A 22,821-nucleotide genomic window follows, 5' to 3' on the forward strand; every position below is an offset into this window, starting at 1 on the left:
GTAAACCTTGCTGAACAGAAACTTGGTTTGAATTTTTCTCTATAATGCCAAGTGACAGGAGGTTTATGGAAGAAGAGAAATGCCATCAGCTTATAAGGTAACTCTCATTCTGAATGTAGTTTTTGGAACCCCTGGCTACCAGAACTCTGAATTTCTGCCAGTACATGGTGATAACTTAGCACTTAGCACTGGGAAGCAAGAGATAACACTTTAAACTTGTATTAACAGAGGGAAAAAAAGCTATTCTGAATGGCTGCCAATGTACACATTCATTTGTGAGAACATTGGTGGCCTATTTATGTTCTGTGATCTATGGCGCATTTCAGAGACTTTGAGAAAATAATGGAACTTTCCAGTAGAATGTCATCTCAGTGGGCCCCCCTCCTGTAGCATTCTGACCTGCCAGAGGGCCTGTCCCCTGCTGTATCACAAAGTGGAGCAGAGAAGCTGCCACGGGCCCAAGCCACAGAAATAGAAGAGGGTAACTGTTCTAGTTAATTTTTGATTGTTCCTATTTGCAATCAGACATTTCTCTTTCAGTTTCTTTTAAACTCCATCCTTCAGAATATTGAAGTTAGACAAATTCATAGGTGATATAGATAGATGATAGGTAGATAGATAATACTTTGTTTAGTTATCAATCACTGATATGTGTTGTTTAGCTTTTAAACGTGTGAGTTTGATATTCTTTTACCCCCCAAATTGGTTTCTAACTTTACTGTGGAGAAATTTGTTTACATGATATCAATTATTTGGCCTGGTAAAAACTATTCTCTTTTTACTGGTTTGGGGTTCTATATAGGACTAATAGATCAAGTCTGTTAGTCAAGTTTTTCAAACCTTTTACATTTCTCCTAATTTCTATCAGATCTATAATTTCTGAGAAAGAAAAATCTCCTAATGTTATTGTGGATTTATCAATTTCTCCTTATAATTTTGTTGCATTTTATATTGAATAATGGGAGGCTAGACTACTGGGTGAATAAAAGTTCAGTATTGTTTATATCTCCCTGATAAATTGGTCCTTTTATTAAGTCATGGTCCTCTTTAATGGTAATAATGCTTTTTGCTAAAAATCTCTTTCTTCTGATACTAATATTGCTATGCCACTTTTATTTTGATTAGTAACTTCCCGGCAGAAGAGACTTGCGCTACCCAGCAGTGACATTTTCACTATCATTATTTTTCCTTTGATTGAAAACGAATATGATGTCCTCTTTCTCCTCCAACTTTATCAGACTTCCCCTCTTCTTTTAGTAAAGCCAGCTTTATCTGAAATGACTCCAGGAAGCCCTGTCGTTTGGGTTGCCTCCCGCATCTGCCCTTCTATGCTCCCTGATAATCAGTCTCTGGCTTCTCTGTGCTGATGTTCGTTCATTCACAATCAAATGACAACGAAGAGCTTCCAAGCGAGGTCCTGAGGTCTTCTTGTTAAAATGATAGTAAATCGTCCGAGCAAATAGAATGAATGAATGAATGAATGAATGAACGATTGAGCAAATGAATAAAAATACATCTTTTAAATCATTAGACCTCGCTTTACTGACTTGCAAGGGCCCATTACAATTTCCTAAGCATTGTAGAGATAAGAGTTCAGAAAATATTTGTATCCCTGTCATATTTCAAGTGAATAAAAATCACTTTATCCTTTATTCCCTCCCTCGCCCTATCTAGCTTAGAACAGCGAAACTTGACTTTGGAAACAGAAATGATGAGCCTCCACGATGAACTGGATCAAGAAAGGAAAAAGTTCACAATGATAGAAATCAAAATGCGAAACGCCGAGCGAGCAAAAGAAGATGCCGAGAAAAGAAATGACATGCTTCAGAAAGAAATGGAGCAGTTTTTTTCCACGTTTGGGGAGCTGACAGTGGAACCCAGGAGAACCGAGAGAGGAAACACAATATGGATCCAGTGAGCCTGCTTCCTCCCGCTGTCTCCGATGGATCTGGGAAGGGCTCTGGGGTTCTGGTGGGAACATTATATGGGATCAGGTGCTGGTCCCCTGCTGTACCGTGATCTTAACTGGTGAAGGAATATCATTTACAGACATTACCCATCCATATCTGCAATGTGTACCAAAGTTACATCATGCCCCCTAATGCTACTGTCAAGTGTTACAACTGGATATGTGTGTAGAGAGTAGTTTTTAAAAAGTAAACTAAAAATGAGAAGCATATCTCAAGAATTATTTTATTGCAAGTCTTGTATTTAAAATGTTAAATCAATACATTGTTGCAATTTAGCTTGCTTTCAAGCTTCACCCCTTGCACTTAACATAAGCTATTTTTGGCATTGTGTTATATCATCAGCTTATTTTATAGATCGATATTTTTATTTCCCCTTTTGCTGAGGAAATGAAGATAAGCAGATATATAAATATATAAATACATATCAGATGAGTTATTAAAATCAAAAGAGTACTTTGTGGCTGTGCTGTTTGTGTCAATGACCAAAAAGAGAAATGTAAATAGTTTTATAAAATACAGTAGAATCACCAGGAACCTTTGATTTGCTCTTTAAATTCTTCCCTCGGCACTGCTCAGTTTTCTTTGTGAGGTGACTTGACACAGAGAATTTTGGATTTTGTGAAAAAAAGGCCCCTTCTCAAGGCCTGTTGTCTGCCTGGTCAGTTCCACAGATGCATGTCTCCTGTGCAGAACGCACTTAGGGAAATTGTAAAAGCATTTAATGAGTCATGCCATGAATTACTCTGGCCTTCTGGACGGAGTCTCTGTAACAGCTGGATGGTTTTGAGAACAGTTCTTCCCGCTCTTGGGAGGTTGAGAAGCAACGCTCGCTACACTACGCCACAGGAACACCTCCTGTCCGCTCAGACCTTTCCTCCATCCCCCAGCAAACACACTTTGCACTGCAGGCGGTGAGATGGCGTGCTCGTGACCCTCTCGGTTCAACTGCTAGCGTGTGTGCTACACAGTGACACGTTTCTCTCACTTAGGCCTACTGTTCTGTTGTCACCTGGGATTCTGTCCCCAGGACTGCTGGCAAAGGCAGGGGCTGGAGTGCATAGCCCAGAAGGAGAAGGAGACAAGTTTGGGAGAAAAACCAACTATTTTGCTTCTAATTTTTATGATATTGTTCTTCCCAGTTGAAAACATATTTGTTCACAATAGTTTTAAGATGTGAATGCTTCAAGGTCCAATTTTGACAAGTTTACGCACATGAGTAATGGTGACTGTCTAGAGGAGACCAAAGCTCTCTGGAGCTAGAGTTTGGGGAGAACAACTCTTCACACTCCGATAAGGCAATGATTTTAAGAAACCAGGCAAGTAAATATTTCTCACACTAGGACAAAAAGTCACAAAAGGCATAAATGGAAATAAAGACTGCTTGAGTTTATAGGATTGTGTTGTTAGAAGATTCTATGTCTGTGTGTACTTATTTATTTTCAAAGGGGAAAATAGTCTTTAGAGCATCCAACCTTGTCACCATTCACTTTTGTGTATATCCTTCCACCAAGCAAACTTTTGTGGTCCCGGGTTTTAACCACGATCTATAATAGTGATGCCTTCTTCACCTTTGGTTTCCTGTTCTCCCTCTTTCCGATTCTTTAACCAGATACTTCCACCCGGATATCATATAGAAGAGTTAAGCTCAAAATGTACGATGTTGATCTCAATGGTTCTCTCTATATACGTTTCCATTTCTTCCCAGTCCCTGTCCTAGCGAATGAAAACGTTGGACTCATCCAAGGAGTTGAAGGATGCAATAGTAGACATCAAAAGCCATGCAGATACCCCGCCTGCATTCAGATTTTGCACAAATCACTGGCTGTGCCTGAGACTTCTAGGCATCACTTTTTTCGCTGTATACTCCCTGGGAATAACAAAGATACTCCCCTCATGGACTTGTTACATGGTTTCAATAAGGTAGATGGTGTGAAAGCTGAGCACAGCATGTAGTGGACAGAAAGGATGCTCTAAATGTTCATTCTCATTTTTCTCTCCACTCTTCTTCACTCTTGAATTCACTCACCAAGTACCCTCCATCTCCACCCTTTATTCCACAGAGTACCAGCATGGAGAGTTAGCCATAACTCTGATCTTTGATTAATGAGGGATGCTGCTGCTAATTTTAATTATCAATCTCAGTGATGATGACCTTCGATTGATGGATACCATGAGTTGCTTGTCCATCTGGGTTTCTATTAGTTCTTCCATTAATTCAGCTAAAGGCCCAGAAAATACCAACTACAAATTGACAAAAATAAAATGGAAATAAGTAGATAGTATCAAGAGTTCATTTGCTACATCCTGTATAGACTTCTTTAAAACTATTTAGGTAACTAGAATGATTCTTAAATTACGAGCTCAGGGGAGAAAGGATTTGCTTCCAAGTGTTGAGTCTATAATGTCGGTTTCACTAGCCAAACCATATGGCTGGGTATCCTTCAGAGAACATTTAAAATAGAGTTGTGTATGACAGTAGGCCAACTGAAGTGTATACTTTTTAAATGTTGTTTCTATATGTCATTTTATTATGAAATGACTAAAAACTTGAAGGGAAATTTAAATAATCTCACTCCTATTTATTTATTCACAAGCTGAGCCTTAAATTAAAAAAACAAATAGGTCATTTCCAGGTAAGATAGTTTACATCATTGATATAATTATCTCCCCTGGGAAATTCAGGAGCATTTAAAGACTGTGATACTGACCATAAACCTCAGTGTTCCTTTCGTTGCAGAACAGCATCCTGCTTAAAGTAGCATCACAGAAAATGACATGCATAAGCTTTTGGAATCAGAGACCTGGATTTCAAATCTCAGTTCTACCACTTCGTAGCTATAAGAATTTAAGAAAAGTTACATGATGTTGGTAAGCCTCAATCTGTTTTTCTGTAAAGTAGGATATACTAGTGTCTCTTCCTCATTGGGTTTTTTTGTTTTTTGTTTTTTGTTTTGAGAAATGACTAAGTGGCTCCCACAGTAGATATTGTAAGTGCTCAATAAATGGTAGCTGTCAGCCCTCAAATTCTTTCTACTGAAAGGTACTCCAGCTTCTAGAAAATAGAGTTCTGGCCTCAAGAATTTGGCCAGCATGGTCACCAGCAGAGGATATCATTTTGTCCTTGTCCCAGGAGTACTAATCTTACCTTTGCCCGGATAATCTGCCAGAGATTTGATGGCAAGGAAGAGGTAACCCAAGGTGTCCTTTCTCCACGAGATCATACAATTGCATCCAAGATCTGAGAATAATGTCCCAAGAACCACCCGTAACTGTCCCACATCAACTCTGTGTGGACACTGAAGATTATGTTTAGTTTTAAAGGTATTGGGTAAAAGACAATGAAAGTCTAAGAATATAACCAGTGAATGTGGCTAGATTCACATCAGCATCACCATTAGTGAATATTGATTGAAGGCCTCCACATGCCCCACCAGCACTAGACTTGGTGCCTGGGATATCTAGTGTATAAATAACTACCGCATACGATGATGTTCTGTGAAAGTAGTTCGAGGTCACAAAAGTGAGGCTGGGAAAGGCACCGCAGAGCCATGACTATGATGTCAGTCCTAAAGAATAAGTAGGAAGTTATCAGAGAGCTTAGCAGTTTGGGTCAGGGGCTCCCCTAGTCCATGGAAAAGTATGTGCTTAAGTGCCTTCAGGGCAAACACTAGGGGGCCTTTCTAGTGAAATAAAAATGACCTATTGGGGCGCCTGGGTGGCTGAGTTGGTTAAGCATCCGCCTTCGGCTCAGGTCATGATCCCGGGGTCCTGGGATCGAGTCCCACATTGGGCTCCTTGCTCAGTGGGGAGTCTGTTTCTCCCTCTGCCTCCAGTCCCCCTGCTTGTGCTCTCTCTCTCTCTCTGTGACAAATAAGTAAGATCTTTTAAAAAAAATGACCTATTAAATGTGCACCAACAGGGTGGTCTTGGGCATAATGACTCACTCACACACCACCAGGAGATCTAAAAACACTTAGCACCCAGGCAGCTTCCACTCTTTTGTTCAAATAAAGCAGCCTGAGCCAGACACATTCTGCCTTGTTGGAACTCACAAAGCACAGAATAGAGTGTGGACTTGTGGCTCCCAAAGGCCTATTTCGTTATTCTCTTTATAGTCTTTTTAATTGCACAAGTAGGGAATGAGTTGACTGGCCATCTTAAAAGCTCCTTGCTACAAAACAACGTGAAGAACTAACAGCTCCCCAAGCAGTGGAAACCTACCAAACTACCGTAGATCTTTGAGTAGAAAGTTTAGAAGATGTAAAGTGTGTTCTTGAATGCACCATTTGTGGCTTGGGGCCAGGACTGAATGATATTCTTAATTTATGGACTGTGTGTAGCTGCTACCTTTCTGGCCCCTGGAGGGCTAAAGCCCAGTGAGACCAGCCCATTTAGGGAGGGTTACCTTTCTCAAGTAGAAAGTACTGAATCGTTTGAATAAGGAGTTAAACTGGCCCTCAGCATACTACCTGTTTTTGTGAACACTATGCCCCTTCCATCCCTCACACACATTCCCTGCCTCCTCATGATTCATTAGAATCCATTACATACCACACCAAAGCAATCTCTAGAGTTGGGCCATCTTGCCCTCATCCTTGATCACCTATTGCTGAAATCATCCAAACCACATGTCATTTACCTTCGCTATTATGCTTATCCCCATATTGCTCAGCCTATTCCCTCATTCGCTTCAAACTCTGATTCCCTCTCTACTCCTACTATTCCCTCTCTACTTTCCATTATACATTCTAGAACCTTCCAGCTGCCATCATCCTCCCCTAAATCTTTTCTGAAATATGGTTACCGCTTCTTGCAGCCCTCCCCAGGATGGCTATTTTCCCTTCCCACAATCTGCATGTCATTAGCCTGAAGGGGAGGGGTTGGTCTTGCTTTGTTCTTTGATGCTAGTTCCAGAACTTAGATCCTCCCACTTCCCTAATAACTCCATAGAAGTACATGTCACATGACCAATTATTTTAGCACCTAATCAACTGGTTTTTCCTCCAAACCACTACTCCTCTGCCATCCACCAACTTGGCCACTCAGCTCCTTGAGCTGCTCACCTCTGAAAATCTTGATCTCCCCCTGCATGAACATCAGCCACCCATGCCCACAGTCTTCCTTATTCCGCACCATTACCAATAACTGCACCATCGCCAAAACTTCCATTTCAAGCACTCATTGTCTCATTATCACCTATTCCCTTCTTAGGTCTTTCCTTTAGCACCATCACTCCAACAATTTTTAGAAACTCCCAAAGAGGCGACAAACCATTGACTTTGCTAATGGCTATCATCCCCTCAGGTCATTGCTTCCCTCCTTGACCAGCTCAGCGTCTGCGCTTCCTCACCATAATTATTCTTTTCCTTATTCCCAAATCCCTGCATATTCTCTTCCACCACTGTACTCATCAGGTAAGGAAAAACACCCAGCTCAACTCTGGCTAACTCCGATTCCTGCTTATTCCTAACCTGCACCTGAGAAACTAAATATGGCTGGAGAGCAAAAGTCCACCATGTTGACTTGTCCCACCTTATATCTATATAAATATGGTTCACATGGCTCTCATCACTGTCTAGTAACTTAACTTCATACTTTTCAAGGTCAATGTCACACTTCTCAAACCTCCATAAGCTCTTCCCCTTCATATTCTCAGCTAGTAACATTACTTATATAACCTAACTTACTGATAACCTGTTTTTAATGAGAAAACAATACCAGAAGAGTATGTCCTTATGTTCCATCATCATATCCACCCAACTGTCTACAGGCAACCTGTACATAAGACCATACCTCCTGCTACAATGACTGTGCCACCTGCTCTAACCAAGCCAAGTGCCCCTCCCATACATACATACATACATACACATCCCTCTGGCCTTTTCAAGCACATTAGTCCTTCAAATAAATATTCTTTCTCTCTTATATTATGAATTTTGCTCTTTATATATTAGTCCTATCAACATAAACCCACGCTATAATAGCTTTCTTAAAATTCTCTCATGTCATATTTATGTCTAATTTCCACTTTCCAGAAAAAAATTCTTGAATTTTCTCTACCTATTTCTAATTCCTCACTTCCCATGTTCTCTTGAACATGCTCACTGGAGTCATGCTTTCTTGTGCAATACTGCAGAGAACATGCTCTAATAAAGGTCAGCAATGACCTTCATAAAAATCAAGTCCAGTTGTGAATCTTCAGTCCCCATCTTCTTCAGCCACTCAGCAGCACTGTCCCAGGTGCCCAATCCCTCATTTTTTAAACACCTTTGCTTGGCTTCCAGGGTAGCACACTTTCCTGGTTTTTGCCTCACTGGACATTCCTCAGGATACTCAAATGTTTGTTAACTTCTATATGTTGGAACAAGAGGGGCCTCCATCTTTGGACTTCTCTTCTTTATCTACCCTCAGTCTCTTGGTGATCTATAGTCTCATGGTTATAAATAACACTTACGGGGCGCCTGGGTGGCTCAGTTGGTTAAGTGTCTACCTTCAGCTCAGGTCATGATCCCAGGGTCCTGGGATCAAGCCCCACATCCGGCTCCCTGCTCGGCGGGAAGCCTGCTTCTCCCTCTCCCACTCCCCCTGCTTGTGTTCCTTCTCTCGCTGTGTCTCTCTCTCTGTCAACTAAATAAATAAAATCTTAAAAAAAAAATAAATAAGTAACACTTACAAGCTGATTATGCTCAGATTTATGTTTCAGCTCAACTTCTTCCCTTAGTCCAGCCTTGTAGACACTCCTGCTACTTCCCTAGTGTATCTAATAAATATCTCCAACTAACATTTCCAAAAAAAGTATGATTTTCTTCCCAAATGTGCTCCTAGCCCATTGTTTACCACTTTGGTCAACCACATCATTACCATTACTTACTTGATGGTTTAGATTTTTAAAAAATTCTGGAGTCATCCTGATCTGCTTCTTTCATATCACATATCAATCCATCAGCAAATGTTGTCAAGCTTGCCTTCACAATACATCCTTAGTTTTGCCCTCTATCCACCCTTTCCCAACCCCTCCACTCTCTAGTCCAAGCCCCATGGTATCTTTCTGTGCTACCGTTACACCTTACAAGAACCTCTTTGTCCCCATTCTTATCTTTCTTCTCAACCTCCTCTCTCTAATCAGCAGCCAGAGAGATCCTTTTAAAAAGAAAATTTAGATTATATCATTTCCCTCTCAAATCTATCCATCATCTTCCTATATTTAGAATAAAATCCCAAGATCTTGCCATGCTCTGACCCCTGCCTAACTCTTCAATTTCACTTACTATCACACTTTCTCTTGTCCATTTTGCTTCACCCACAAGGCTTTTGGTCATGCCATAAACACACACACACACACCCACACACACACACACACACACACACACCCACACACAGGCTCTCACTCCAGGGCTCTTACTCATATATATATATATGTTCTTACCCTAGGGTGCTTGTACTTGCTTTTGCCTCACATACGAATACGGCTCACTGTCTCACTTTATTTGGGTCTCTGCTCAAATATCACATTTTTTGAGAGGCCCTCCCTGACCACCTCATCTAAATAGTATCCCTTATCAAGCTTTATCCTTTTAAACTACTTTGTTTCGTTTCTTAACGCTTTCCACTACCTTATTCCCCCATTAGAATATAGACTAAATAAAGGCAGGAAGGTTGCCTGAATTCCTCACAACTGTGTGTGCCAAGAACAGTCCTTGAGTGATTGAAGTGCTCAGTCAATATTTGTGACGTGAACCAGTGAGTGTGAATGCTCAGAGCTCAATGTCCAATTTCTGGTTCAGATATCCAGGGATGTTCTGAGTTGGAATTTTTAATAAAAAATAACTAAATTCTGTCTTAGGTCATTGCAGGGCTCCAGTCATTACCCACAGACTGCACAAATTTCAGAGATTTGGCTTCCTATGAGAGTATCACTAGAGAGACTCCAGTATCCACTGTGATGTCATTTGCTGGTTAGAGATTTTGGTGCCAGAAATATGAGCCTCGAACCCAGCCTCTGAGCTTACTCACTCTCAGAGGAAACTGTATCAAAATAAACTCATGTAATGCAGAAAAGAAACATCATGTTGTTTTTGGTTTTTTGTTTGTTTTGTTTTGTTTTGTTTTTTGGCCTCAGAAACTTTTATCTATTCTTTTCAGGATACCGATACCATAAGTCATTGATAAGGTCTCAGGTTGTCATCACATTTCTCCCTTTATCCATAGACTGACATTTGTTTAAAACATACCAAAAGATAGCAGTCTACCTTTTAATTAAAGGAACAAGAGTGCAGATACACCTATTTCCCCACTGACTTAATGCAGATCTACTTGTATTTTTTATCTCCATGCTATTTTTTAATAAATGTAAAAATAGTTTGATCTCCTATAATGTCATGGAAAATATCCAAAATTCTCTTGTGCTGAGTCATTTCGACAAAATGATAATATTGAAAGAAGCAGATTTCTTATTCCATTGCTTTAAGGGAGTAATAAAAATGGACTCATTCAGGTCACACCACTAATCTGAACACATTGTTATTTTAAAAAGAGAGTAAACAAATGAGATAGAAATATTGTGCTTTAGCCACTGATTTTTACACTGAAAGATGTATTTACTCTGAAGTTTTGAGGATAAGGACTATGCCGTACTTGTCTCCTACCTAGGACGCGTAGACAGATGTTCCGTAAATGTTTTTGGAGTGAATGAAGGTACGACTTAAAAATGTAGCTCAGAAATTAAAGTGGAAATTCAGAGCTGTTTTCTTAGAGCTTAATTTGCACCTAATCCAAGTGTGTAATATATTTACATTAAGGAAAGAGCAATTGCTTTTCAAAGAGTTGCTTTTATAAAATAAATACTTTAATATTACTAGTTGCCCTAGTCCTTATAAAATATTATTTGGGTCCTAAAAATTGATTTTGTGTAAATTTCTCATAGACAACATTTTCACCAATGTGAATGGAAAAACATTGATAGCAGGCAAACCATGAGTGAGACAATTTCCTAGTCAGAGTGTGGAATGTTTTTTAAGACGAATCACATTTTGTACCTGCCTTTGAGTTGCAAACAATCTAGACTGTTGGGTAAACAGAAGGATTCCACACAAGATGGGGGAGGGGTGAGAAGAGAAGGGAAGGACGGGACCAGAAGTTCAGCGACAAGGAGGGGAAGTCACCCACTCCATGGAGAGAAACTTGATCCTCTGAAATTGCAGGAGAAGCATGTCTTTAAAGCAAGAAATACGTGACATTAGAAAGGGTAGGGAATTCCAAACGAGGCTTTGACTCTTGTTTGTGTATATGTCATCACATTTCATGCGTTTGAGAAATGTCCATTTCCACAGCTTGTTTTCAGTAACTAAAACAGAACACACTTCTGTAAAAGGTTGAGCAGATGGAATGCAGTCTGGAGCTGAGAGAGAGAATGTGCCCCGTGCAGTGGTCCCTGACAGGAAGTGATCTGAGACAGTGGGATTTTCAGTGTGCTTCACTACTTGTAAATGTGTTCCGGGCATGCCTTTCAAAACCCTCGGGGGATTTACCCCTCTTCATTCTTCCCCTCCTGCTATCTTCTTCTTCTTTTTTTTTTTCTTAACATATATTGCATTATTTGTTTCAGAGGTATAGACGAACCATGAGAGACGATGGACTCTGAGAAACAAACAGGGTTCTAGAGGGGAGGGGTGTGGGGGATGGGTTAGCCTGGTGATGGGTACTAAAGAGGGCGCGTTCTGCGTGGAGCACGGGGTGTTATGCACAAACAATGAATCATGGAACACTACATCACAAACTAATGACGTAATGTATGGTGATTAACATAACAATAAAAAATTTAAAGACAAAAATTAAAAAATAAAAAAAAATGAAAAACAAAACCCTTGGGGGAAAGGCACGCTGCAAGTATGAATAGCATTCTGATGAACCCATAATATCAAAAACTTCTACCTCTGGTAAAACCCAGTGCGGTTATTGAGCAAACAGAACCATCCTTCTAGGTTGGTCCTTACATAAGTAGCTGCAAGAAACGTAATTCTCAGGACGCCTTTCTTCTCCTCAGTGCAAAAGTAAGTCAAATTACCCAAATATTTGGTAACCTTTTATGGTACCTACAATGCACCAATACCTCCTTCTGACCCTTTCCCTCCAAGAGGAATCTAGTGGAATGCAATGTCCCTTCTTAATATTGTAGGTATTTTCAGGTACCCATACGTGGCCATTTTAAATCTTACTTTATTAAAAGAGTAAAAAGTTGTGGTTTAAAAATGGAATAGAAGCTATGCTAGAGACGCAAACGGCATTTGGCTTCTATTTTTCTTATAAATAAAAGGATAAATTGTGCTAACTCAAAAGAATAAACACATTTATCATCCAGGTTTTCTAATAGGGAATTGGTTAAATAAAATGTTTTATTTACAGAAACAGAAAGGCCATTCCTTGACATTTTCAGATACTTCCAGCCAAATTAACATAGGTTCAGTGACTTCATTATCAAGCCACAAAATCATAATGTTTTTTTTTTTTTTTTAATTCACCAGGGAGTTCAAGACATTAAGGTTGCCTACCATATGGACAAAAAACCTGCTTACCTTCTCTCTTGGGTAATAATTAAACTGATTAGGAATTCTGATATTAAGGAGGGCACAGGTTGTGATGAGCACTGGGTGTTATACGCAACTAATGAATCATTGAACACTACATCAAAAACTAATGATGTACTATATGCTGGCTAACTGAACATAATAATAAGATAATGTAATATAAGAAAAAGAAATTCTGATAAATTAACCTAAGGATATTTAACCCTGTTCTACTCATCTAATCCTCCCAGAAAATGATTTCCTTCCCTTCATTGGTTTTATACCTTAAAAGAAACTTACCAAATTGCAGATATACAACTAATACCTGCAGACAGAAATGAAGGTCATTTTTAGGTGAAACCGGTCCCAAATGAAAACACAGCCTTATGGTCAGATACCTATTACACAGTCTTTACCCATAGTGAGAAGGTAGGTCATTCCTCATTTCTTATTTATTCCCTGGCATAATCAGACCACACCACGAAATCATGTGAGATGCTTCAGAGCTCCTATCAGGACATGAAACCCAAGCCAACGAGCAGTACAATAACCATTGTCAACAGGCAAACTCCAACAAAGTCTGGATTTGGATTTGGTTTTATGTTAAGGGAAGAAGATTCGCTCTGGTTTTTAATAATTCATAAGAAACAGAAATCACAAAGTATTGAGTCAGCATCCACCTACAAAGAGTCCAAAAAAGCCAAAGGTCTCCCCCACTCACCCTCTTGTTCCACCGACATTTTGAAAATAAAGGGAGAAAACAGAAATGAAAGAGTGCGAAGGAACACAGATATGATTTAAATAATTTCAAATCCTTATTAAACATCACTGAGATTGCATTTGATCCATCAGACTGACTTTCAGTTCTCACCACTAAGACCTTGCAAAGAAACTGGACATGCATGGTTTTGCCTTCCAGGGTTGACCTAGAACTATAAGGGTGAGGTGTATATGAATGTGGGTGTGCTTTAAGTCCATTTTATAAACACTGACACAGGACAATTCTTATCATTGGTAATAGTCTTTTGAGTCCAATCATGCAGAATAACAGGCATGTGCAAGTTAGGTCTTGTTGCAAGATAAACATGGCAAGGTGAACAGTTTAATGCTAGACAAGGGTTGGGAGATTTGTTTTCATTAGAATATACTGGCCATTGGTCCCACATAATCAAAAGTTAGATATACAGGAGTCCACATACAAACAGAGGCCTTCCATTTCAGCTTGACTGACCAAGGAAATGGGTCAGAGTGAACCATTTCAGACAAAGAAAGAACTGTCTAAGTTCTGCCAAAACAAATAACAAAATCTTATATTTTAGTCACATGGAAAATGACTAGTGTAATTATTTACATTGTAACTTGTTTATTGTTTTTACAGAGAGGAGTATCCCTGGCTTGGTTTAATTTCATCTGTAGAAAATGTAGGACCCACATTTAAAATGTTGGGGGGGAGCTTGGGGTGGGGAGTGGGGTCCCTCTTTGGACCCAAAGTGATCGGGATCAAAGATTGCTGGGACAGCATTATTCCTTTCTCTGGGCTATACAAGGTCAATTTTTCAGCAAAGCTGGCTGACAACATTCTTTACAGAGCATAACGTTTTTAAGATTTCGATTGTCATACATTAAGAGAATTAAACAGAAGTAGACTTTGTAGAATTTAGATTTTGCAATGACTATTTAAAATTTAAAAGTCAGTCTTGCTCATTTTCCCCCTGGCAGGTCATAAAAGGACTGATGGATTCTCATCTCTTCTAGTCCATGTATTCCCTTTGTCAGGGCCTGTTTTATGACTTACCAGTCAGCTGCTATCAGTATCCTTAAGTAATATTTTCTGATCATGGTAGCAGATTGAACAAAAACTATTGCCTCGGTCTTCGATTAAACAGCTTACTCCACTTGGAGGGAACTGGCCAGGACCAGGTCCACCTCAAGTATACATTCCTACAAAGCTCAGTCATCAGATTCTTGAAGATGTGCAAGATTGTTAGCGGTTCTTATTCCACGAGAAGAAATTTGGTTGTAAGGCCAATGTATCTCTTTTTAAAAGTGAACACACTGACCGAAAAACAAATCAATATGTCAAAGTGGTGGTGGTTTTGTCAAGCTCTCCCAACAATTTAATTCCTCCTGCATGTGGGCACAGAGCCATCTCTCCCGCAAAATACTACAGAACATTTCATTAAGGATCACTGAGAAACCATCAGCCCTATAGAAGTGAGCAAAGGTTAGGCCTCTCAGACTGCCAACCTCACATTCCTAAACGAATCCCAACCACAGGCAGGACCTTCCTTCTTCCAGGAATATAGTTCCAGGTGACTTGACACTTCCAAGTCTGAAAAGCAAGAAAGTCCTTTGGAATTAACAGGTGAGTATATAGGAAATAGTTGTCTTTTCAAGAAAAGACTCACTGCAGAACCTAATACATTCTGAGAATTTGATAATAACAGAATCACTTCCTGAAGAGATTATAATAAAGTGGACCCAAGATGGTGAAGGGCTGGTGAGCTTTTGAAATGACGATCCTCTTTGTTGTCTTATTACCTACTGGCTTTGATAACCTAGTAAAATTCATCCTATAAGCAGGCAAGAAGCCAAACTCTTTGCTTTATTTGTACATGAGATTTCAATCCGAGGGATTTATTCCATTTTTTCTTGTCCATAAGGGGGATCGGGCTAAAGGTAACCAGCTCCCCAGAGCCACACAACAGGAGAGATCAGACTAGCAGAGTTTGGGGAAGGTAGCAATAGTAGGGGAGCATTGCCTGGTTCTTGCTTGGTTTAATCTGAGTGAAAAGAAATCACCGTTTCTACGCACATGGGAGACAGTCTAAGTGTCAAGCACTTCTAAGACGCGGGCTGAAGACTTCCTTCTGGCTTTTGCTGTCATTTTCTGGCTGATGAAATTACCCTTGCGACCTACTTTCTTTCAAACAGCTACCTATTCCCTGCACTTAAGCACTTGTGCAAGAAAGTCAGGCATAGAAAGGACACAGGTACAGCAAGAGAAAAACACAGATAAGGAGTGCAGAGAAGGTTTTTCTAAAAAGTGGGGGGCGGGAAGTGGGACAGAAAGAGAAATGAGAGAGCCCATGTGAATGCGGAGGTATTTTAAAAATCAGGTCGTCTGCGATAGTAACCCCAAAAATGGCAGCAAGAGAAAGAAGCTGGGCCACTTCATTCCAGGGGACAAGCTGCACACGCTACTGTGTTGTTTTCTCCCCACTTTAAACAAATGACCTCTGTGAAGCAGTCCCATAAATGGCAGCATTGCTCACATGGTGATGGTGGGGGTTGGCTCTATTGCTTGAAAGAGACAAAGCTTCCCTATTGTTGTATTTAAGGCAGTTGTCAGAGCGCGGCTTTCTTGTTTGCTCTATTTTTGAAGGGATTCCATTTGCCAGTCATATCCCACTCATCAACCGTCCGTTTCATGCATTTCACTTCTTCTTCAGGTGAGGTACCACCATGTTGGCGAGCACCAAAATGGTCAGAGTGCAAATAGCTGTGATGGGCACTTCACCAAAGTGAATAAGAAGGGAAGCCTCCACCTGGTCCCTGTTATTGCTGAGAAGTCACCCTGGGAGTGCCTTGTATATAACCAAGATGTTTCACAGTGCCTTCTTAAGTGCTCTAGAGAGCACTTTCATTTGATTTGAGCTAAATTCAGGTGATTTTGCTAGACATTGACACAAAATGCTTCATGGCTTTTAAGACAAACTCATATTGCTAAAGCTATTAGGCAGCAGTAACTTATGGGGAGAGTTATTGCTGTCACATCAACTGCAGTACAAAACTCAGATTATCAGCCCTTCTTGAATTGTTTGAATTTATGAAAATAAATAAACATGAAACATCAGCCATAGTCAGGAGTCAGGGAAACCCCTGAGGAATAGTTATGTCTGCGGAAATGTTTTCCAATGCTGACCTGAGGATCACCCCGTGTTTTGGGTTTGTTTGTTTTTAAGAAATTAATAGATATATTTTTTTTATTCCAGAAGAGGAAAGTAATTATTTCTTAAAACCGTGCAGGGTATAAACCTGGGAAGTAGCACACTTATGGAAAACACAACCCACAATCTGCAAATAGTCTATGTACGTTCATTTCCTGTTAAAGACATCATCTGGAGGCAATTCCATTCTGTTCCAGGGAGGGATTTTTACCATCAGATATGGACGCGGGAACCCTGCCTCACCACCTGCTACGCCCTTTCCAGTTGTGACACATAATTTGTAAATGACAAATGGGGTTTACTCTCTAAAATATGGATGTCGGTGTCTCCTAGTATCTGGGTAATAATCTCCTTGGGGTCTTCCTCTGCACTGCAGTGCTACACTCAAGTCTCTCCTACCTGCTTGCTGTCAAAGAAAAGACCATCAGCTTTTCCTCCCATCTTCCTTCTAAAGGCCAAACCATTCAGTACCTGGAAACTGTCACCCTCTCCCGCCCCCACGCTGTACATAAGCATCACATATGTTCTTTCTACAAATCGGTATACAGGTGCCATTTAATCAGTTCAAATTTGGAAGCTACATCTTCAAGGGTCCGAGAGAGCTCACTCCCCCCATATTTTCCCCCTTTACATGTTTTCTTATAAGACATACAGCTTAATCAATTAACAAACTAAATAGCTTATATACTGGCAATATATTACAGATGGGTTTATGTCAGAGTAATAGATCACATGAAATGGACCATGTGGTACCCCAGTGCATGATGTCTTGGTAGAGCCCTGAGGACACTGACAGTAGCGTCTCTAAGTAAGTAGTGCTGTATGAATACAGACACATGCGGATCTGTATCTACATCCATCTGACTAGGCCAAAAGGAGCAGGTAGATGCAAGATAGAGACACACATGCTGGATGGGGCCACTGCACACCTTGTCATGCCATTTGAAAGGGCAGTTACAGGTTGCTGGTTTTGCAGCCATTAAAATTACACTTTATGGAAAAGGCTTTTCTAATTGTGTTTGAGTTGCTTTCTGTAGTAAGCATCGTTGGAGGAAGACCAAAGCAAGAGCAACTAGAAGTTAAATATACATTTAGCTTAGCTGCAATACAGAACTCTGGAGAAGAAGCAGGCTGAAAGATTGGTTTCAATTTTAGGCTCGGATTCTCTCCCTTGTCATTTTCTTAGAGTTGCGTGTCTGCGTATGTGTGTGTGCGTGCGTGTCTGTCTACGTGTGTGTGTGTGTGTGTGTGTGTGTGTGTGTGTGTGTGTGTGTTCCATCACATCATCTCCTGAAGAACGCTGGGTTTCGCAGGCAGGCGGCTAGTCACCTGCAACAACCCAGGGGTCCTGCTGAGGCTTCCAGGCTGCTGTCAGTGTCAGATGCCAGGGTCTGGTCGGTGGACATGGAGGAGATGTCATTGACAGACGAAGATGGAGGGAGACTCTCACTGCTGTTCACTGCTGCACCTGTGCTAAGAAAATGAAGACCAACATGACTAAATCTGGAACTCGACTCAACTTCATGTCGCTCAGGTTACAGGCATGGGCAAATACAGGAGGCAATGTTTAGTCCATCGTTCATTCAACAAGCCTTCTTAGAACAACTACTCCAGGGCACTATGTTAGATGGTGAAAATCGAAACATAAAAACGCAGAGTCCCTAGTCACAAGTTATTCTACCTTGGAAACCACCTGTAATGCTCTTAAGAGAAAACAAAAACAAACAAACAAAAATACGCCACTAAAAACTCCAGTCACCCTTCCCACCTCCAATATTGTCATATCGTTGGCCTGTGTGAGGCCACGGCATTTGCATTTTTTGAAAGCTCGTAGACCCTGTGTAGTCAAAGGTTGAAGAGCACCGTCCTATTGAGTAGGAAGATGAGCAAGACCTTTTAATGTAATGATCTGAACCTGGATGTTTTTAATGCAGGGCTTTTTAAAACAAACACATGTAAGGGTCCTATTCCAAAAATAAGGGCTGAGCAGAAATCAGAATTACTTGGAGACTACAGCTCTTGAAAAATGAATGCAAGTTAAGTAAATATTATTATAGTCATTAATGTGATATCAAACTTAAAATCCATACAGAAAAGCTAAGTAGGACTTTCAGTGAAAGTTACCATAGACCAAATACCAAATAATAAAAATAATAGAAGAAGCCAAAGCACTTTTTTTTTAAAAGTAGCCTCCACGCTAGAGCACATTTTTTTTTTAAGATTTTATTTACTTATTTGACAGAGAGATAGAGAGCACAAGTAGGCAGAGAGGCAGGCAGAGGGAGAGGGAGAAGCAGGCTCTCTGCTGCGCAAGGAGCCCGATGCGGGGCTCCATCCCAGATCATGACCTGAGCCGAAGGCAGCTGTTTAACCGACTGAGCCACCCAGGCGCCCCTAGAGCACACTTTTTGATTGTGTGTTTACTTTCTAGCAGGCTTGCTTACCTGCCAAACTACAAACAAAAATTCTGAATTATTAAATTAATTTGAAAAAATATTTATCTGCTCTGTGGGAATATAAAGATTTTGAATCTCTGAGAAGAAACTTGCTTATGGTAATCACTCATTAACACTTGCTGAATTACAATATCTTTGAGAACTACAAAGGACAGATAAGTCAGAGGCACTGTAAAATATAATTAACCATAACAGCCTGGAAACAGTTTACTTTTTCTCTTTATATATTCTTTATATTTAAGCAATGTAGGTGGTAAAATGCATGCTTTGTGAAATAGTTTGCTATTAAAAAATATTTGTAGTGTAAATCTTCTAATGAAATCAGAGATGAAGAATTTTCACTAAAATGTTATCTCATTTGAGCAAATATAGTGTGCAAGGTACATCTGGTGAAAAATAACAAATCCAAAATAAGTTATAGTAGTGTTATCACAAAGATTTAATAAATCAGAAAAAAATCTATAAAGAACTTATATGACTCAACACCCCAAAAAACAAACAATCTGATTAAAAATATGGGCAGAGGACCTGAATAGACATTTTTCCAAAGAAGACATACAGAGGGCCAACAGACCCATGAAAAGATGCTCCACATCACACATCATCAGGGAAATGCAAATCAAAACCACAAAGACATATCACCCGACACTTGTCAGATTGGCCAGCATAAATAAAAAAAAAAAGAAAAGAAAAGAAAGAAAGAACAGGTGTTGATGGGAATGTGGAGAAAAATGAACCCTCACATACTGTTGATGGGAATGTACACTGGTACAGCCACTGTGGAAAACAGTATGGAGTTTTCTCAAAAAATTAAAAAGAGAAATACCATATAATCCAATGATTCCATTACTGGGTATTTACCCAAAGGAAACAACACTAATTTGAAAAGATATATGCACCCCTATGTTTATTACAATATTATTTACAGTAGTCAAGATATGAAAGCAACCTATGCATCCATTGATAGACAAATGGATAAGGAAGATGTGGTATTTTTATATACATATATATATATGTATAAATATGGTAAGGTATGGAAGTATGAGGTATTTATATAAATTATATATAGCATATATAATATATAGTAGGCATATATATTATATATATATATAAATATGGTATGGTATGGAAGATATGGTATTTATATATATAAAACATATAAAATGGAATATTACACAGCCATTAAAAAGGATGAGATTGTGCCATTTGCAATAATATGGATGGACTTAGAGGGTATTATGCTAAGTGAAATAAGGCAGACTGAGAAAGAAAAATACCATATGATTTCACTCATATGTGGAATTGAAAAAAAAAAACAAGAACATAAACAAATAAAAAGCAAAATCAGACCTATAAACACAGAGAACAAACTGATGCTTGCCAGAAGGCAGAAGAGGGGGAGGATGAGCAAAATGAGTAAAGGAGAGCAGGAGATACAGGCTTCTAGTTATGAAATGAGTAAGTCACAAGAATAAAAGGCACAGCATAGGGAATATACTCAATAATATCGTAATAATGTAAGGTGACAGGGCAACAACACGGTGGTGAACACAGCGTAAAGTACAGAGAAGTGGACTCACTATATTGTACACCTGAAATTAATGTAACATTGTGTGTCAACTCTACTCAAGTTTAAAGAGAAAAATTAAAGATCTATGAAGTGGAAAGGTTAAAATAATCTTCTTTGCTCGTGGGGTAGACATCTCTTCTCTGTGGAAAAAACGTGATTAAAATGTGACAATATGTGGAGAGGACCCATACATATAAGCTAAGAAAGATCATATGTGTTTCATAAGTATTTTAAAATTTTATTTGTTGATTATAAACATATTTATGTGAATTATGGGGAACATGAAAGAATATTGAAAAAAAGATAATAGGCACTGATCCTCAAATAAATAATAACTGTTAAACTTTGGGTATATTTCTCGCTAGTGTTTTTCTATGAAGTTTTTCTAAATGTGATCATTGAATATATATGCTTTTGTATACTGTTATTTTTATATGCAAAAAAAGCTTATGCATTTTTCATGTTATTTAAACACTTACAAGTATGAATATCTCCTAATCTTAAATGTCTCTAGACTTTTAAAGCTTTTTGTTATCGTCTTCCTGTAAATAGTCTCATTATCAGAATAATGTGTAACGTAAAGTTCCCTGGCTTCAATTTATTCCAACTTTACTTAATTGTATGTATGTACAATGTAGGTGTGCAGAGCTAGTTCCTTTCTTCTGACATATACTAGTAAATTTCATATACTAGCAGATAACCTTTGACTTCCTTACATAGCCCAAGTGCCCAGCTCTGTCCTCCCCACCACAATTTGGATTAAATTATACCAATACCAACATCCTTATGTGTTTTCATAAATTTTGGTCAATAATAATTTAGCATCACTGTGATTGGCTGCTCAGAATCTTCAATTTTCCACATCCTTATTAAAGGGTGGAGGTTAAAACTAGACACAGAGCTCTAATAAAGCCTCAAACAATTGTGGGCTAACAGAGTGAGATGGCTTTGTTCATATACCCCTTCATCTGTTGAATGACATATCCCTTCTTCTGCATGACTTTAAAACTATGACACCATCATTTAGATTTAGACTTAAAATATGAAATATTGCCTATATACCTTCTTGTAACAGCTTTATTGAGATGTAATTCACAAATTTAATTTGTATAATTCAATCGTTTTTAGGATATTCACAAAGTTGTGCAACCATCATCACAATCAATTTTGTGATATTTTCATCACCCCAACAGTATTCTATGTTTTACTTATTCATCAGCCACAGGCAAGGACTAACCCACTTTCTGTTCTATGAAGCTGCCTCTTCTGGACATATTATATAAATGGAATCATATGTAATCTTTTGTGACTGGCTCCTTTCACACAGCATAATGTTTTCAGAGTTCATTCATACTGTACCCTGTAGCAATACTTTATTCCTTTTTACTCCTGAATAATATTCCATTAGATGGGTGTATCACTTTTGTTTACCTATTTATTAGTTGATGGCCATCTGATAGACCTTTAGGCTGTTCCTATTTTTGGCTATTATGAATAATGTTGTTATGAACTTTCATGTACAAGTTTTTATTTCACTTGGGTAAATACCTAAAGAGTGGAGCTGACAGATCATAGAGTAGCTCTACATTTAACATCTGAGGAGTTAACAAACTGTTTTTCACAGTGGCTACCCGAGCTCACACTCCCACCAGCACCATATGAGGGCCCCAGTTTTCTCCTCTCCTCTCCAGTTCTCATTATTTTTTATTGTAGCTCTCCGAGTGTATGTTAAATGCTATTTCATTGTGGTTTGATCTGTATTTGCCTAATGGCTAATGGTGTTGGATGTATTTTCATGTGCTTGTTGGCCATATCTTCTTTGGGAAATGTCAATCCAGATCCTGCGGCCATTTTTTAATTGTGTTATTTTCTTTTTATTATTGAATTGTAAGAGTTCTTTATGTATTCAGGATAAAAGTCTCTTATTATATAAGATTTGCAAATGTTTTCCTCCTATCCTACGGACTGTCTTTTCACTTTCTTGATGTTGTCTTTTGAAGTGCATGTATTTTTAATTTTGTTGAAGTTGAATTTACCTATTTTTTCCTTTTGCCACTGGGGTTTTAGTGTCATATCTAAGAAACCATTTCCTAAGCCAAGATTATGAAAATTTACTCCTACGTTTTCCTATAAGTGTTTTAAAATTTTAGCTTAAGTCTATAATCTATTTTAAAATTTTACACTTAAGTCTATAATCTATTTTGAATCCATTCTTACGTACTATATGAGGTAGGAGTCCACCTTCATTCTTTTGCATGTGGATATCTAGCTGTCCTAGCACCGTTCACTGAAAAGACAATTCTTTGCCCAAGG

General features: G+C 39.0%; 2 protein-coding genes across 13 annotated transcripts in view; one reads left to right on the forward strand and one right to left on the reverse strand.

Moving 5' to 3' along the window:
* The window catches only part of ARHGAP24 (Rho GTPase activating protein 24), a 495,495-nt gene extending 492,130 nt beyond the window's left edge, over positions 1-3,365 (forward strand). For all 6 annotated transcript variants that reach the window (XM_025887159.2, XM_025887158.2, XM_025887160.2 and 3 more), the window contains one exon: positions 1,675-3,365. In XM_025887159.2, the coding sequence (XP_025742944.1) occupies positions 1,675-1,918 (244 nt within the window). In that variant the 3' untranslated portion in view covers positions 1,919-3,365. The remainder of the gene's footprint in view (positions 1-1,674) is intronic.
* An 8,965-nt stretch (positions 3,366-12,330) lies between these two features.
* Positions 12,331-22,821, reverse strand: part of MAPK10 (mitogen-activated protein kinase 10) — a 556,562-nt gene continuing 546,071 nt past the window's right edge. For 6 of the 7 annotated variants that reach the window (XM_073891887.1, XM_073891885.1, XM_073891886.1 and 3 more), the window contains one exon: positions 12,331-17,950. In XM_073891887.1, the coding sequence (XP_073747988.1) occupies positions 17,808-17,950 (143 nt within the window). In that variant the 3' untranslated portion in view covers positions 12,331-17,807. Of the gene's footprint in view, positions 17,956-22,821 lie in introns of all 7 variants that reach the window. The other variant, XM_025887136.2, reaches the window with a different exon arrangement.

Source organism: Callorhinus ursinus, unplaced genomic scaffold, assembly GCF_003265705.2.
Source record: "Callorhinus ursinus isolate GAN/ISIS: 27379988/994484 unplaced genomic scaffold, GSC_fseal_2.0 scaffold4, whole genome shotgun sequence".
Lineage (NCBI taxonomy): Eukaryota > Metazoa > Chordata > Mammalia > Carnivora > Otariidae > Callorhinus > Callorhinus ursinus.